This window comes from Cornus florida, unplaced genomic scaffold (assembly GCF_030987335.1).
Source record: "Cornus florida cultivar Cherokee Brave unplaced genomic scaffold, ASM3098733v1 CherokeeBrave_3.0.0_Hap2_Chr03, whole genome shotgun sequence".
Taxonomy (NCBI): domain Eukaryota; kingdom Viridiplantae; phylum Streptophyta; class Magnoliopsida; order Cornales; family Cornaceae; genus Cornus; species Cornus florida.
Window position 1 is genome coordinate 80,890,933 of NW_026775573.1, and position 19,726 is coordinate 80,910,658.

At 31.1% G+C, this 19,726-nt stretch overlaps 1 protein-coding gene across 1 annotated transcript; it reads left to right on the forward strand.

Annotated features, from left to right (window-relative positions):
• The first annotated feature begins 467 nt into the window (after nt 1-467).
• LOC132298847 (dirigent protein 15-like) lies at nt 468-1,034 on the forward strand. Its single transcript, XM_059795183.1, has one exon. The coding sequence runs from the start codon at nt 468-470 to the stop codon at nt 1,032-1,034; it is 567 nt and encodes a 188-aa protein (XP_059651166.1).
• Nucleotides 1,035-19,726: the final 18,692 nt, after the last annotated feature.

Below are 19,726 nucleotides of genomic sequence, written 5' to 3' on the forward strand. Positions count from 1 at the left end.
GTAATTAGTTTACTTAATTTAACCAAAGTAAAAAATAAAATTTTAAATTAGATCATTTTGTTATTTAAGACTCCTAACTCTATATAAGTGTAATTTTCCCTTGAAAATTTTCGGTTCATCAGACTCCTAAAATTCATTTTAGCATTCAACTACGCTACCGCAAAGACTAAAACGGTAAGAAAATTCAAAGACAAACGGTATGAAAATATTGATAAAGAAGACTATATATATATATATTCTAGATTCCAATTAATGCAATGACATTATGACCTACTAATATTTCGAATTTTTTTATAAAAGGTAAAACAATTAAGGTTGGAAATTTCCCAATTTGATAATAAGTAATATTTCATAAATATTGTGATTGTTTTGTTAATATTCAAATATTTTTAAGGTTATAGTATAGCATTATGGCTATAAAAACCCTAGCGGAAGGAAAGAAGGAAGAGAAAAAAAACAGAAGAAAAATGGAAGGAAGGTTGGTTTTGATGTGGGTTTTGATCCTCTGCATCACCACCGTATCGGTGCACTGCAAATACCACTCCGATAGCGTGTCATATGTGCCAAAGGAGAAGAAGACCCACCTCTTGTTCTTCCTTCATGACACCATCAGTGGCAAGAAAGCAAGTGCTGTCAAGGTGGCCCATGCTAACCTCACCGGAGATGACACCAACCCGACCCCATTCGGCAGCGTGTTCGTCTTCGACGACCCTCTCACGGAGGGCCCCGAGCCGACGTCCAAGGTGATCGGCAATGCCCGTGGCATCTATGTCTCCTCCAGTCAAGATGCCACACTGACATTGGTGGTGTACGCTGATTTTGGTTTTACCACGGGTAAGTTTAACGGAAGCTCGATCAGTGTGTTCTCAAGACTTCCGCTGACTCCGGCACAGCCGACCGAAGAGGTGGCGGTGGTCGGAGGGAGAGGGAGGTTCAGGATGGCTAGAGGGTTTGCTAAGCACAAAACTCATGACTTCAATGCTATTACTGGTGATGCTGTTTCGGAGTATGAGGTGACTGTAGTTCATTATTGAGAGAAATGAGTGTCAATGACAATGTTATGTGAAATCAAGATTACATGTCTTAATATCAAGATTATGAATATAATTAATTGTGTTATTGAAAAAAATAAAAAATTCTTAGACAATCGTATCTTGATTTTTGGTATCATGGATCACCGAACAATAAAATCTTAGTATTTATTAATGGGCCATTTAATCCGTTGTACGGGTATATATAATATCACCAAAATGTGAATATGCAATTGTTGTTTAAAATCCTTCTTATTACCAATACAATTAAATTCAACTTAATATATATATATATATATATTCCGAAAAAGTTCATTTTATGAATATTTATCTCATATTTCAATCATAAAGGATAAACATTAAGAAAAATGATACTTGCACCAAATACTCAGGCCCAAAACTCAAGCCAGGGTGATGTGTCACTATAACTTTAATATACCCAGAAAGATAAAATTTTAAAGACAAAACAATCCTTACATAATCCCAATTAGCAAAGATTCTCAATTACCACTAATATCTCTCTTCATCCATCTCTATCACATAGTCAAATTATTATTTATTTTCTTCTCTCACACTTTTCTCCATTACCATCATTGATTCTCGATCAGGATATACAAATATAAGGTTGCCCTAAGAGACCACTCGTTCCTTTTTCATGGTGGTATTCTCTCTTTCTCTCCTTTTCAAGTTGATGAACTGGGATCTTTGGATTTGTCACTCGATCGACGAGCCCATTCAATCTGTTGTTCATTTCGTGCAAAAGAGTGTTATCATACAGACCGGCACCACTTTTCTTTCCCTTTTTTAGGGAGGCTCTATTCGCACCCCACTTTTCTACATTTGAACTACAATCTTATGGCAATTATAACTTAAACTTTATAAATAAATGATTATTACTTTTTAAATGACACAACTGTCCTTTAAGATTTTCTTTAGCTATCTCTAATCTTTAATATTTTAAGTCTCTTTTGAAAAAAAAAAAAAAAAAATTGAATAATATTTTGTTTCCATGACCAAAAAAAAATTTATGATGAATAAATTGTCTCTTTTGACCAAACCAAAAATTAAAAAGTAACCATTAAAATAATAATCTCTTTTGACACCAAAAAAAAAACCCAAAATAAAAAAATAAAAAGAAATAAAAAATTTATTGAAGAAATTATCTCTTTTGCCAAGATTTAAAAAAAAAAAAAAAAAGGTCATCAATAAATTATCTCTTTTGACTCCCAAAAATAAAATTATCAGTATGGAATTAATTATCTTCTTTGAGAGGACTTCCGAGCACACGAAAAAAAATAGTAAATGAATTAAAGAAGGTAAAAAAAAGTTGTATAAAGGGTAGTTGTGACGTTATAAACTAAGACATAGTGCATTAATGAATTAAATGACCTTCTTGTCATTTTTTTTAAAAACAAAATTATGGGGATTGAATTGCACTATGCTTACAAATTTATATATATATATATATTTGATGATTTCTTTTTTAAAAATTATATATTATTATACATAGATAGTGTTTTGATAAAATTTATAAAAGGAATTTAAGGTAATTTTTATTATAGTTGTTTTTGAAACAATGATCTCAATTTTTTTTTTTTTTTTGACACAAACAATGATCTCATTAAGTGACCCTGAAAAAAGGAAGGATGAATACAAGAAGGTATATAAGAGTAATTTTATCTTTGAAAATTCATATTGTTTTAATGGACATGCTAGTAGGACTATTTGATTGCCATATTAATTTGCCTTTTTGTGACACGCACATTTTGCTTAACAAATCAGTCTAATCTTTCTACTAGAGTATCACAACTCAAAAATTAATAAATCAAAACCTTTGTTGCACACAATTCTATTTTACCACAATGTCTCTATTGTTCGTTCCTCCTTCCCAATAATTAGATTGAGGTAACTAAAAAATAAAAATAAAAAATAAAAAAGAAAAGGAAAGAAACAAGAAGCATAAAATCTTTTGCAAATTCTACTTTGGTGAATGATTGTCATGGGATTGATTCATGACGTCAAAAGATTAAAAATTAAATTTCTCTCCATTAGTCTTTTGAAAAATCTGGTAAAAATCATTCAACTGTTAATACTACAAAATTTATGGACATGTTTAAAAATAAATAATTCAATTTTCTTTTTGCAGGCATGAATCAGTCTACAATTTATTGATGGTGAGAACTTTAGTCTTTTGAGGTCATAAATCATTCGCCCAGTCCAATAGCAGAACTTGCAAAAGATACCATATCCTTTTCCTACGAATCGAGACTAGGTTAATTTGAGTAAAGGGTAACATTTTTTTTGTGAAACGTTTATTGATTAATAGAAATGTCTAAACATAAGATCAATCTCTAATGTTTTTTTTTAAAAAAAAAAATTAATGTCAAAACCAATACAAAATTATGAAACTTAAGTAAAAAAAATAAAAATAAAAAAAACCTACAATTTATTTCTCACAATGATAATAATAGCGCCACTAAACTTTACAACATTAATCCATTATAAATTACAATTAAAGATCAGTTACAAGAGTAGAACTCCATCCAATGCCATTGTGTAAATCTTATTTCAAATTAAACATTTAAAAACACTCGGCAAAATAAAATCATAATGATGTAATTAAGGCACACACAGTTAACACAATTAATAGCTACTTCTAATAGCTATGCATTAAACACTTTATATTCCAGACTATATGAAAATAGAGTACAGCTATTTACTCGACAAATAAAAACATATTATTTCACCGAGTCTGGCAATCAATTTGTCAAATATAATGGGATCCATTTTAAAATATAAGGTAATTGACTATTTGGAAAGTTGTAATCTACTTTTTAGGTTAATATACATAGTATCTTTGTTGGTGATTAAAGTTTCAATCAAATTGTATATGTGTTTTATATATACATCACATTGCATCTCTCTAAGGCATAGATACTTAAGATTGTATCTCCTATGTACAATTAGGTAGGCATTTGTTTATTGCTATAATAATCAAAACTAATGATCTATGTAACTCCATAAACAAAAACAAAGAGAAGAATTTAAAGAAAAATTGCAATGCAATGAAAAATTGAAAAATATTATAGTTTTTGTTCTAGATTTTGTACCAATCAAATTCTTATATTTAAGTACCAAGAAAGTTGATGTGAAAACAAAAAAGAAGATAATACAGTTATGAAAACTGAAAAGATAAGGAAATGAGTTATGGAAAATTGAAAAGATAAAGAAAGTGAAATTGATGTATTTTATTGAAACAAAACGAAGTAGTAATGAAACTTATTTAAGTTCAATTTTATAATAACGCGTCATATTTTTCACTATGTCAGTTTTAAGTCGGTGTATTAAAGTTGTCAATAATATCATTTTCTATCATGATAATTCAAAACATCTATTACCTACATCAGTTTCTTACATTAACTTTTACAAATTTTCATTAATTGAAATTTTAGCAGCAAAGACAGAGTTACACTTGACTTGTACGTACGTATTCAAATCAAATATATATGCACTTAAAGTTGAGTGTTTCTCTCTACATATGAAATACAAAGTAGTGATCTCTTGCTCTCTATAGAGTAAGAAAATTCTTTTACATTTTTTATAGTAACTATTAGATTAAATCTAATGGTCACATTCTAAACCAACCTAAATGTTTTCCTTTTAATACAAAACCACAATCACTATTTCTAGTTTCTAAATTTAGTATTGTCCTTTACCAATTCCATTAATTATAACAATAAAAGGTAAGTACTAAAAAAAATAAAAATAAAAACCTCTTCACCTTTCGAAATTACGTCTCACCACTAATAGAAATTTTGCTTTCTTTAAAAAATTTGTAAGTGTTAGAAAATTGCATCCATAACTTGATACTAAAGAGTGAAGTTGACATTGCCTACTTGTTCAAGTATGAAAAGAAATTAAAAATTACACTATTGACATACACTAAAAAATAATAAAAAATGAAAATAAAATTTGTATTTTTTTACCCACTTGATCAATTTAAGGTAACCTGTGATTTGGCACAACACTTCACCCATAAAAAATTTATTAGATTACCATTTAAATTATTGCATACCACCCTAAATGCATGCTATTTAAAAATTAGAAATTCAATCTACTTTTCTCTGACCCTTTGTCACAAATTATCTCATCTCTTTTGTTAATTTTGTTATATTTTATTCCAGATTCTAACTAGAATTGTAAACATATTCCAATTACTCATCTGTTATAATAAATCGCACAATATAGTTTTTCTACTTCTACTCTAATAACAAAAATTTATTGACGTAATGAGGAGAGTCACCACAAAAAATGCTATTATTCTATTAAATTTCATACTTTCTTTGTAAATTAGTTGTTTTTCTTAGTGTTTTCTTTAATACTGCTATTATTGTACTATCATTATTATTTTTTTCACTATCATCATTTTTTTTTTTTTGTAAGTAAAAAGGGTATGAAAGATAGCTAATATGTAAAGTAACAACAAAGACAACAAAGAAAACAAAAATTCCAATTAGTGGCCGATGTTCTAGTGGTGAAGCGATTTCTATTTTTATTTGTTTGGTACTTACCTTTTATTGTTGTAATTAGTAGTATTGGTAAATATTAAATTTAGAAACTATAAATAGTGATAGTGATTTTGTATTAAAAGGAAAGCATATAGGTGGTTTTGGAATGTGACCATTAGAATATGTGGAAGAATTTTCTTGCTCCACGCGGAGCAAGAGATCAGTACTCATGAAATACATATGCAATTAGATATTCATATATCAGAGGTATATATGATAATCTCAGCAAAAGTTTCTATAAACAAATATTTTTTTATTAGGAAGAAAAAAAAACAATTTTCACAAATGTAGATAATTATATATATATATATGTATATATATAGAAAGGCAAATAAACTTTCACACAAAGGCAAATAAAGGCAAATAAACTTTCACATAAAGGCAAATAAACTTTCACATAAGGTTTCTTTCTTTCTTTCTTTCTTTTTTTTCATAATTGGGGTTTGTATATAAAAGAAAAATAAATATTTACAAGTGTACATAGGGCATACCCTCAGAAAATGATGGAACTGATCTTGACATAATATAAAGAGTGAAAGATCAGCACCAAACAAAAAGAAAACAAAAATATGCTAGTTTAAAAGATCTTGAATAGCAAAATTATAAATATCTAGAACTTCCAGTAAAATTTGCCTTGCAGTTTCTTGAGGAGTCCTAAATGAGTGACCATGAAGTCTTCTATTTCGTTCTTGCCAAATACTCCAAAGAGCAGCCACAAAAATAGTATGTAACATCTTACTATATTGCTAAGAAAACCAGTGCATTAAATCTTCCAATGTGAATGAAGAAAAATCAACCCTCCATCCCATTGTATCAGCCATCCATACCCAGAAATTTAAAGCAAAGGAGCACCTCACAAATAAATGATTTCTGGAATTAATATTGTGAAGACAAAGAGTACACCTTGGACCTTATTGATTTCTCGAATCAATAAGGTTTCTTTTTCCTTCTCTATAACAATATATATATATATATATATATATATATATATATATATATATATATTACAACAATTTACATGGCTCGGTCAACCCAACATCCAGGCGGCCTAGAAGAGAAATAAAATAATAAGGCCCAATGATACTGGACAGTTAGCTGAAGATTTTGGAACCCGTTTGGACCATCAAAAAGTCAAACGGGCGAGCTGATCAGTTTTTATCGGATGATTTCGATGAATCCATTTTTTACTCGAAAAGAGCCCAGTTTTATCATAAATGGCTTAACACAAATATCAGCAGCAAAGCTGCCGAGTTAGGGCACCTTTTGGCTGAATTCAATCGTTTAAGGCTCAGGAATGACGTTTGCCCAATTTTGAATATTTTGGGATTTTTGTTAGAAGACTAAACGGATTTAATTTGCTTTAACTTTTTTAGTATTTAGCAGTTTTTAGTAATTAGGTTTCTTTCCTTATTTTTACAGAATATTTGAAGCAAGTTTGTTTTTGATAAGTTTCCTAGCTACTTGTTTCCTTACGTTTTTAGGATTTCCTTTATGGACTTAAGGTTTTTAGTTATAAATACATGTACTACAGAGTAGATCATTCATTCAATTATTAATATATTATCAGATTCTTCTGCAAATTCTTTTTCTTCCTTGTGGGGATTCAAGGTACCACCTAATGGATTCAAGGTATCCTCGTTCCTTTGTGAACAATCTATCGCTTCTGCTTACGTCAGTTGGTATCATAGCCTTATTGTACCCTGGTCTGATAGCAGAGGATGGAAACGGCAGCAACTACTCTAGTGACGTTGATCAAGGAGTGCAAGCCCTTTGGGCAGCCATGAAAACCGAGGAGCAGCAGACTTAAATGATAAAGCGTATGTTGCACGATCTCTAATGGGCTTTTGCTAGACTTGGGGATGGTGGCAATCAGGTCCGTGAACCAGTTTGAGTTCGCGCCGATGATGTTCCTCGCGGCCAACCGAATATGGTTAACGTTCCTGTACTTCTACATGAGCCTCGAGCCTATATAGGATTTTCCAGTGATGAGAAGTTTAGGGGATACAATCTGCGTGATTATATTAGGCAGTACATAAACTGAAAAAACCCAGACACTCGTGATTACAAGATGAAAATGGATCTACCCACTTACAATGGACATCATGACATTGAAGATTTCCTTAATTGGATTATAAATGTAATGACCCGGTCATTTTCCTTCCTTTCCTTTTTCTGAAATTTTACGGATAAATTTTTTCCGTTGAATTTTCTTTTCTGAGTTCGGTTACTCATCACTTATTGTTGTCTCGAGTGCTCGGAAATGGTTTCCAAGCCTTTTCCTTTGGATTGACAACTTCCTTTAAGGACCGAGTCATTTCCACATTTTCATTTTTTTGACACTATTCACTCTTCATCTTTTTCCCGAGAATGATTTTCTTTGCATAATCTCACTTTTTGTGCTCGGATTTTGTTCTGATTTTGCATGCATCCATGATATTTAAATTACATGCTTTTTGTATTTTTACTTTTCTAGAAAAGTATGCTAGTTGTTTACTTTTACGTAAAAGGGCATGGATGCATAGTTTCTTCAGAAACATTATTTGTTTTTTGAGTTTTTTCGTAATTATAAAAAGTAATTATTTTATTTCTTAGGGACCTTTTTGTAATTTATTTTGGAAGATATTTTTAAAAAGGACCTTTTTGTAATTACCGAAAAAGTGTTACAAGTGTCGCATTCTCATTGGTCCACTTGTAAGCATCTCATTGGTTCACACTCAGAAGCCTTGGATGATGACATGTGGAGGGTGGAGATTCACCTACTTGTTGGCCTAGCATTGGTGCACTTGTTCGCTTGGATTGTTGACAAGTGTACGCTTTAGATTAAGCCTATAATAAACCATTGGATTAATGACAAGTGTAGGCTTCTAATTAAAGTCCAGCTTTTGTGTGTGTGAGGGGATGGTGCAAGATTAGGTGTGTTTGACTTCCATTGACCAAGTGAGTGGAGGAATACATTAAAGTGTTTTAATTATTTCATTTTACACATTAAACTTCTTCTTTCTCACTTATAACTCTAGCCACCATTGAAGGAAACCATTAACCTAGGCTTAAAACCTTAGTTTTGATCTCCTTCCACTCACCTTAGTGTTGCGATTTGTATGCTCTCGCATTGCAAATTCCTATTTGGATTTAAGAAACATATGTCCCTGACAATCTGAAATATTTATGATTTATATAATTGGTGAATTTAATGTATTATATTTCGATAGTGTCTACTTGATTACAAGAGATATTTATATATGTATGTGATGGCAATCAATACATGAATATAAATATTAATCATAAATTGTTCATAGTCGGTAATTATGGATGGACTCATAATTAATTAAGACTTGAACTAGATCCGCGTTAGATTGAGATATATTGCGAGAGCTATCGTATGCAATTGCTCCCTATCACCGTCATGGCATTTGACTCTTAAGCATGAGAAAAATATAAACTCTTTTATTAATTAATAATTACTTTGATTTGTTCGGCGGATACTTCGGAGTCCGTAGACCGACACTTTGCGTAGTTATATAATTAATAGTTAGAGGGTTATATTTTCAATATTTGCATCATTGCTACTTATATTTATTTTGTATTGATAATGGTTGATCATAAAGTAAATTCAAAGGCCTTCGTGTGTTTTTAGACAAAATGATTTATTATATATTTATTTATTTAAATTATTATTTTTGTCAAACAAATATTTTATTGTGATCGAGTCAGAAATAATCAAAGGTATCAAAATAAATATATTAATTAAGTAGTCGGATTGATGGCTTTATTTATCCGATAACTAATTATGCATAGAGGGGTCAAAGTGCAACATTGACTTAGAGGTTATTTATTATTTAATTGGAGTTTAATTAATTTCTTTTAGTGGAGTAGAAATTAATTTATGAATTAATTGAATTGGGTCCATGGACTGGGCCAATTATTAATTCATTGTAACCAATAAAATAATAAGCCCAAAAGATTCTCACTCATAACCCAACTTAATATTGGAATCCTATTAGATTTGAGACATGTGAATTAGAGATTAAGAATGATTTATTGTTTCTTTTTCTTTATCTTTATGTTACCTATATATATACATAGTCTATGTATATTTTAGGGGTGATTTTTTGGAAGAAGGAAAAAAGAATATATTTTCTCTCTCTAGAAAATTAGGGTTAGTGTTCTCATCTAATGGAGGCTCCCACAAGCCTAGTTTTCTAGAGTCATCATGGAGGCTTATGAGTGATTCCTAAAGGTAAAACAATTACCAAGAAGATGAAGATCTAAGGAGAAGGCATCTTGCTAAGGGATCTACAATAAGTGAGAACATTTATTTTAGAAGAAAGATTTAAAGGTTTACTCAAACCTTTGATGTAAGTATTCAATCTCTTAATTGAATGATACATCATATTTTATTTTTGTATAAAACTTGTTTCTATGTGATGAATCAAGATCTATGAATCAAAATCTCTCGAAAAGTTTTTAAAACTTGCACGTTTCCCGATAGTGGTATCAGATTATGGTTTGATTCATTACTAGAGATCATGTTTTTATCAAAATTCATCATTCATGGATCCAATTTTGATAGGCATATATTTATTTATTAATGTATGTTGATGTATGAATTAATATATTGATATATATTGATACATGATGATGTATGAATAATTGTGAATGAATGATGATATTTGGTTGGGCCATGGATGAAGCTTATAGGTTAATTGAATGTAATTTTATCTTTGGATAAATGTAATTAAGGCTTTGATTTAACCGTTTGAAAGTTCAATGATGTAATTTATTTTTTCCCATTGTATTTCAAATTGTAAATTTATTTAAAGCCATGTAATATTCATCAAAGGATGCTATGGAGCTTTAAAAAGGTCCAAGAGGGTTAAATTAGGCTTCAAGAATTTTCTGGGATTTTTTAGAAATTTTTCGGAATTTTTCTGGAATTTTTTAGGGCCTAATTTAATTTCTGGGAATTTTTAAATTATTTTCTGCAATTTATCGGCGTTTTTCCGGCGGCCGGAGCGCCGCCGCCGGTGATGTCGGTGGCGGAAAGAAGGACTGATGATCACATGCTTCGTGGAACATAATTATATCGTGCAACTGGAATCTTAGCCATGGATCATCATCACATGGAGGGAAATAATCCCATGCAGCGCAGAAGTACACTCAGCGTACCAGCAGCCCTCAAGCGTATGCAAAATACGCGCTGAACTCAACTGACGCGCCTTCACGCGCCTGCCAGGGCGTTGGCCACTTGCTGATGCGCGTGTAAGCGCGTGCAGACGCGTGTCACACGCCTGCAGGATTCCCCAGCGCGTGACAGTACGTAGGGACGCGCTGTCACGCGCTCAAAGTGCGTGCCAGCATGTGTGGGTTCATTGCACACTCCCCTAGCGCATGCCAACGCGTGGGGGCTTGTTGCTTACTCTCCGGGCAGTTTCCATGCACTGTTTTACCTCTTCAGGCGCGTATCAACCTCCTACGGGTGTTTGCAAGCCGATGGAAAATCCTCGCGCAATACTTAGAACAATTAAATGTTAAAAACTATATCCATTGGCCTTTTAATTTGCTTTATCTATTGTTTATTTATTTATATGATGCATAGAATAGATAATTGTTAATTAATTATTGTTCATGCATTAAATCCATGATTTTTATCTAAATGACTTGATTTATATTAATTAAATTATGAAAATGAATTGGATTTGATTACTAATTAATTAAAGGGCACTTAATGGGAAACGAAAAATTATTTTTGTAAATTATTTTTAAAGTGTACCTCAAATTAAATATTAGTGAATCATTTAAAAGTCCAGTTATTTTCTAAATTTAATTGGATTAAAATCAAGGCGTTTTGCATGCATTATATCATGAATATGAATAAATGAAAAACCCTAATTATGAATAATTAAAAATTGAGTGGGAGCGGGAATTTTTATAAATTACCCCATGGCCTTCGTTATTAAAACCATTGTAATTAGATCTTTAAAAATAAGGCCCCACGCATGATTTGAAGAGTCTTAATATTACAAGAATGGTTGTCTCATGAAAATAAAAATATTAAATGTTCATTGTAATTAGATCTTTAAAAATAAGGCCCTACGCATGATTTAAAGAGTCTAGATTATAATGATAAGATATTTAATATTTTATTTTTCATTAGAGCTTTAATAACATTATAGACTCAATCTAAAATCAATAGTGTTAGCTCCCCAGTGGAGTGGTTTACACTAGGTGATTTTAGAAAGGCTAAACGAAATCGGAAATCATTTCATATAGATAGACAAGGCATTGTCTTAAGAGATATGGAAATGATGGAATTTGCCCGCCAATAGTAATAATGAATTTCGCCAACCGAATAAGTTATTGGTGTATTGCTTATCCGATTTTTCATGCAGTGGTTAAGGGACACACATATTATTATTTTAATGGAAGTGCTCACCTAATAGCAAATGAATCCAAACAATATTAATAATGAATTCCTCTATCGGGATAAGTTATTAACGTATTGATTGTGTGATTTATTATGCTACGAAGTTGAGGGATCCGCATTAATTAAAAGGGATTGTTTACCAATAATGATAATGATCTCTTATTCTATTTGAGATTTATTATATTATGTGGTTAACAAACTCATTTTAATTTTAAATATGCATGATAGTATTAATAATTCACCTTGCATATTGTATGAATGCATTTATATTCAGATTTATTATGTCTAATCTATTTTATCTGCTTGCTAACATATTCAATATATGTGGACCTCATTTATATTGACTGGAAAAGAAACTTAGATATTTTATTCACAACGTAAAGGTACAAAATGTATTTACTACTCCTATACCTAATCTTTTTACTTTAAGATACCCAATTTGACATTAATGCTTTTAATAAATGAAATAAGGCAAATGATATGACTTGGTGCAATATTCCAGAGTTTATCTCGAATATGCTCCAAAGCTAACATTTGCATTATTTTATTTTCTTCAAGCATCATGTTAAAAATCAATGAGAGGTTTTGGTGAGATTAGATAGAGTTTATGCCTTAGTACTGTGTCAGACTTGATTACCATTGAGACAGTCTAAGGCACTTCAGTAAGAAATCGTATTTTGAAAATGATTGTTTATTATTTAAAAATTTAACTGGAGGTCAATAAGGCTGACTGGGTGGTAAGTTTCAAGTTAACATGATTATTGCCTTGTTACCAAACTCGTTTGACTCTTTTAGAGTGAACTAAATAAGGAAACAGTTTGAGTTTACACTCGCTGATATTCTTATAGAATTGGTAGCAGGTGAAGGGATAATCAAAAGTATAGGCGTTCCTATTAATCTAATATAGTCTATACCATCTTCTTCTAGGCCCAAGTGGAAGGGCAAAGCATAGAAGAAGGATGATAATAGGACTAGGCTAGCACAAAACATTGGTATCCAAAAGATTAAAGGGAATAAGGCAGTGTATGTTGAGGGCAAAGGAAACTGTTTCTTTTGCCGCTAACTAAAACACTAAAGGACGAACTGTCTAAGCAATGACGTGGCATAGGAAAATGTATATTTAATCATTGAGCATTGTTATGTGGTTGTATCTTTTAATTCCCAATGGATAGATTCTGGAGCCACTAAACATGTTTGCAATTCGTTGCAAGGATTTCAGGAATCCAGAAGCCTCGATGATATGGATATATATTTGTCTTTTGACCTGATGCCAAAGTTGTAGCTAAGTCAGTGGGAGTATTACATCTGAAATTAGAGAGTATGAGGATATGAGTATTTGAGAACTATCTTTATGCACAGATGTTAAACGCAATTTAATTCTTATTTCACTTTTAGTTTATAAAAACTGTATTGTTATTTTATAAAACTAGTTTTATAAAATTGAATAGATGAGCGATTGCTTCTGGTGCATTAAAAGATGGTTGATATACTATAACCACAAGCTCTTAATATTTGTATGATGTAGAAACTAATGTTGCATATTCTAGATTGAATGTTAAGAGAAAATTTGTTATTCCTGACTCATTGTATTTTTGGGATTGTAATCAGTCAAAATGAGATTCAAAGATTGGTCAAAAAAGGTTTATAACCTAGTGAAGCAGGGGAGCCTAAACCAACTTGTGAATCCTATTTTAAAGGATAGATAACTCTAAGAGAAGCCAAATGAAATAGACATAAAGAACAATTGGAGTCGGTACACACAGACATATGTGGTCTTATGAACATCCAAGCAAGATTACTTACGTTTTGGATAAATTTATCTGATGCAACACAAGTCTTAAATTTTTGGTATATTCTTAAAGTGTCAAGACTGATGTGGAGCACAGATTAGGTAAACTTATCAAAACACTTCGATCTGATCATGGATATGAGTATTTCTTGGGATAGTGCAAAGACTATATGGTCAATGAGGGTGTTGTGTACCAATTTTCCGTAATTGACGCTAAATGGATTTAGGTGTCAAATAGGAATAATAGAATTCCACTTAACATGGTTAGATCTATGATCAGTTATGCCACATTATCTCTTTCATTTAAGAGTTTAGCGTTAATGATATCGATGCGCATTATGAATTGCATTCCATCTTAGTCTGTCTCAAGGATACCGTTGAGCTGTGTTTTTAACTAAATCTTATTTTGAATCACATACACATATGGGGTAGTCTTGCACATGTGCACTTGATATAGACAAGTAAGTTAGAAACAGATCATACGCATGATAGATTTGATAGCTACTCTAAAGGCACTAGGATGGATTATTTTATGATCTCAATAATAAGAGTTGATTATTTACACTCACTGTTTATCTATGGGAGGATCATATTATGAATCACATACCTAGTAGCATAATGTTAGAGAATATGGTATGAGTACCATATGTACCACATAATGAACACACTTATTATAGAGATTAAGAATTATATATGAATTCCCTATTGATGCGTCGGCATCATCTAATATACAGATTCCTATATCGGTACATTGTTGTAGTTGGAGGATTAACATCCAATCTGATAGAATCATGTTTTTAGGTGAGACCTTTATGGACATCCCTGTTAAACATAAGTTGGACCCAGTAAGCTACACGGAAGCGTGAACCGATATGGATACAGATCGTTTTGGCAAGTTGCTATGAAATCAGAGTTGGAATCTATGTATTCTAATAAATTCTAGGATCTTGTAGAACTTTCTAGTAGGAGGGTGATATCTATGAAAGGCAAGTTAATTTACAAAAGGATACCAGAAGATTTCTTAGTGATTAAATCATGAGTGTATAAGGGAATGTCATTATTTTTCTAATTCTATATATATTGATGACATCCTACTCATTTAGAATGATATGGAAAGTTTTGTCATCAGTAAAGAGGTAGTTGTTCAATTATTTTGAAATGAAGGATCTTCAAGATGTAAGCTATATTCCTAGGATCAAACTTTTGCAAGATCAGGTTAAAAGGAAAATAGACTTATCTTAATAATCCTACATTGATAAAGTTTAGACCAAGTTTGGTATGCAAAACTCAAAGAATGAGTTCTTGCGTTATTGACATGGATTGTTCTCTCTAGTAAGTAGTTTTCTAAGACTATCAGAGGAGATTGAGCAAATGAGACAGGAACAATATGGGAGTCTCATATATGCCATGGTCTATACCACACAGGACATCCGCTACATTATAGGGATAGTCAGTGGATATCAGTCTAATCCCGGACTTGATAACTGGTCTGTTGTGAAAAATATCATTAAGTACCTTAGGAGAACCAATGATTTCATATTCATTTATGGATATGATGATATGGTACTAGTCGGTATGCTAGTTCTGATTTTCAATCAGAAGTAGATACTATGAGGTTCATGACTCAATGTATATTCACTCAATAAAAGGGAAATCAGTTAGTAAATTGTTAAGTAGATTTCAACTGCTGACTCAAACTTGCAGGTGGAGTACATTGCAGCCTTAAAAGTGGCAAAGAAAGCCTTTTAGTTTGATCTCACTGATTTAGAGGTTGTGGAGCATACTAACCTGCCTATCGAGCTATATTGCGACAATAGTGCAGAAGTAGTCTAAACCAATGACCCAAGATTCCATAGAGGAACAATGTACACTGAGAACAAGTATCATGTCCAACATGATATTGTCCGGCAATAAAATGTACTCGTGGCTAGGACATTGCATTGGAACACAACTTTGTTGATCCATTAACAAAAGTGTTATTAGTCTATAGTTTTGATCGTCGCCTGGATAACATGGGCGTTAGATGCAATTCGAATTGGCTATGATGGCAAGTGGGAACTGTTGGGATTTGTATACCCTCGCATAGCAAATTCCTATTTGGATTTAAGAAACATATGTTCCTGACAATCTGAAATATTTATAATTTATATAATTGGTGAATTTAATGTATTATGTTTCGATAGTGTCTACTTGATTACAAGAGTTATTTATATATGTATGTGATGGCAATCAATACATGAATATAAATATTAATCATAAATTGTTCATAGTCGGTAATTATGGATAGACTCATAATTAATTAAGACTTGAACTGGATCCGTGTTAGGTTGAAATATATTGCGAGAGCCGTCGTATGCAATTGCTCCCTATCACCGTTATGGCATTTGACTCTTAAGTATGAGAAAAGTATAAACTCTTTTATTAATTAATAATTACTTTGATTTGTTCGGTGGATACTTCGGAATCCGTATATTGACACTTTGGGAAGTTATGTAATTAATAGTTAGAGAGTTATATTTTCAATATTTGCATCATTGCTACTTGTATTTATTTTGTATTGATTATGGTTGATCACAAAGTAAATTCAAAGGCCTTCGTGTGTTTTTAGACAAAATGATTTATAATATATTTATTTATTTAAATTACTATTTTTGTCAAACAAATGTTTTATTGTGATCGAGCCAGAAATAATCAAAGGTACCAAGATAAATATATTAATTAAGTAGTCGGATTGATGGCTTTATTTATCCGATAACTAATTATGCATAGAGGGGTCAAAGTGCAACATTGACTTAGAGGTTATTTATTATTTAATTAAAGTTCAATTAATTTCTTTTACCAGAGTATAAATTAATTTATAAATTAATTGAATTGGGTCCATGGACCGGGCTAATTATTAATTCATTGTAACCAATAAAATAATAAGCCCAAAGGATTCTTACTCATAGCCCAACTTGATATTGGAATCCTATTAGATTTGAGACATGTGAATTAAAGATTAAGAAGGATTTATTGTTTCTTTTTCTTTATCTTTATGTTGCCTATATATATATATGATCTATGAATATTTTAGGGGTAATTTTTTGGAAGAAGGAAAAAGGAATATATTTTCTCTCTCTAGAAAATTAGGGTTAGTGTTCTCATCTAATGGAGGCTCCCACAAGCCGAATTTTCCAAGGTCATTCGTGGAGGCTTATGAGTGATTCTTAAAGGCAAAACAATTACCAAGAAGATGGAGATCTAAGGAGAAGACATCTTGCTAAAGGATCTACAATAAGTGAGAACATTCACTTTAGAGGAAAGATTTAAAGGTTTACTTAAACCTTTGATGTAAGTATTCAATCTGTTAATTGAATGATACATCATATTTATTTTTGCATAAAACTTGTCTCTATGTGATGAATCAAGATCTATGAATCAAAATCCCTCGAAAAGTTTTTAAAACTTGCACGTTTCCCAACACTTAGACCTAAAAGCTTGGAACACAAATTACTTGCCTCACCTTCCTCTATATAAGCCTTGAAGGAAATTGTAAAATTCCTTTATTTGCTTTGGATTCAAGAGGAACAATCCTTTTGTGAGGTAAGGGATGATTTAGGTTTTTAATCTAAGTGTTTTAATTGTTTTTATAGCTTACAATAAATTGTTTACATGTCTTCTACTTAATTTTTAAATTAATAGGTTATAATACCTTACATGAAATTAAGTTAGGACATGATATTCTTGAAGGCCATGACTTGATTTATAACTTGTGTTAGTATAAAGTCATTTGGAGTTGTTTTAGAATATAGAGATTTAATTATTTAAAATTAATTAATTTCTATTTAATTGTTCCACTTACTTAATTAAGTTTTTGAGTTGATATATGTGATTACCATGATAGTACCATTCGCATATAATTATTTGGAGTCATTTGAAATTGATTTAAATTCTAGATTAATTAATTTATTAGTTTAATTAATTTCTATTCAAGTGTTACATTCATTTAAATTGATATTTGACTTGATATATGTAATGAGTATGGTATGTTCTTTAACATATATTAAATTGAGAATATTTGTATGAGTTTAGAAAACTTTATTTAATTATTTTCTTGTATGAAATTTAATTCACGTAGTTGTACCTAGTGTAGAATTAACTTGTAACTTGATTTTAAATAATGTCTTGACATGTTCTTTAACATTTATTAAATTAAGAATATTTGAATGAATTTTGAGAAATTTATTTAATTATTTTCTTGGCATTGATCTTAATTTACCTCATTGTAACTAAGGTAGAATTGGTTTGTGACTTGAAATTAAATTAGGCCTTTCTATGACCTTTGACATATATTATATTTAGAATTCTTGGAGTTGCTTTGTAATCTTAAGAATTTAATTATTTTATTTAATTAAATTCCATTTATATGCTTTCATTGAGGTAATTAAGTATTGATGTTATATTCTTGCTTAATTTATAATTTGTAACTTGGTGTATGATTACAAGATGGTATTCCATGAGTAGAAGTTATGATTTAACTTGTTGTATACACATTATACTTATATGACACTTAATATGCCATTGTAGCTTGAAGACCTAGAGCATATCTTGTGTATATTCCATGACTTGGTTGTGCATGGTAATTGACAATGTGCATTGTGTATATGTGATATACTTGTTGCACAACTTGATGATTTTTGAAAAGCTTGTATGGACGTTGTAATATGTTAAGGCTAGAGTATGTCTCTAGTACGGGGGATGAGAATTCCCTCTACAACATATAATGCGCACTAGGTAGTTCCTTGCGGGCTAATAACCCGAGATCACTTGTTTGGTCATTAAGACCATATGTCCTCTATCTTTCCGCCATTGGTTGATATTTCGCGTTCAATTCCTAGTTGTAATTGTGGATTACTTTTAACTTGTGCTTGAATGCATGGTACTTCATTTCTTGCTTAGTATACTTGTATTTGTATACTTGTACGCCTTGTATATCAAAAATATTTTGTATACTTGGATTTGTATACTTGTATGTCATGTATGTAAACATTGCTTAGTATACTTAGAAATGTATACTTGAATATATATATTGTATTCTATTTCAATATTGCTTAGCACACTTGGTATGTACAATTGTATATTGATGATTTACTTTCTAGATAACCTAGTATACCTATGTCTTGTATACTTGTCTTAAGTGCATTTCAATATTGATTATATACTTGTGTACGTATACTTGTATATTGAATATCTTGTTGCATGTATCGCATGCTTCTATGTTGCCTAAATTGCATGAATGATGTGGTTTATACTAGAAATACTCTAAGGTAGTTTAGGATGCTCTCTGAGTCTCACTTTGACATAGACGTTAGGTGGCATGAGCCCCTTTAACATGTTTCATCTTAAGGTGATAAATTAGTAAAATGCTAGGTCTATGTATGTTCATCACCTACGAGTAACTTTATATTACTCACCCCAAAGTTACCGGGGACATTTTTCAAGTACAAAGACTTGGTTCGTGATACTCATCATTCCTTGGATGGCTTGTAACTTTTAAGTTTCCATTTCATGCAAATGTTAGCATGAAATGTCATTTTATGGCCTTATATGTCAAAACTTGTATCTTTGATTCCATATATGTAATGTGTACATAAGTACACCATTTACGATGTATTTGACTTATATGAGATGATGCCGGAGGCCAATAACATTTATATTGCATCTTATGTAATTCTTGATTTCATGAAATGTTATGAAAACCTTAAATATTCATAAGTCATTGCTTCATTACTTTTGCATCGGGTGTGGGAATTCCGTTTTTATTCTTTCATAAGGTCTCATTAATCATGTATGAAGTGTGGCCAAGGGCCAAACGGTAATTTGATACCATTTCACATTTTTGGATTTCAAATTTTCCATTTCAAGTCCATTTTTC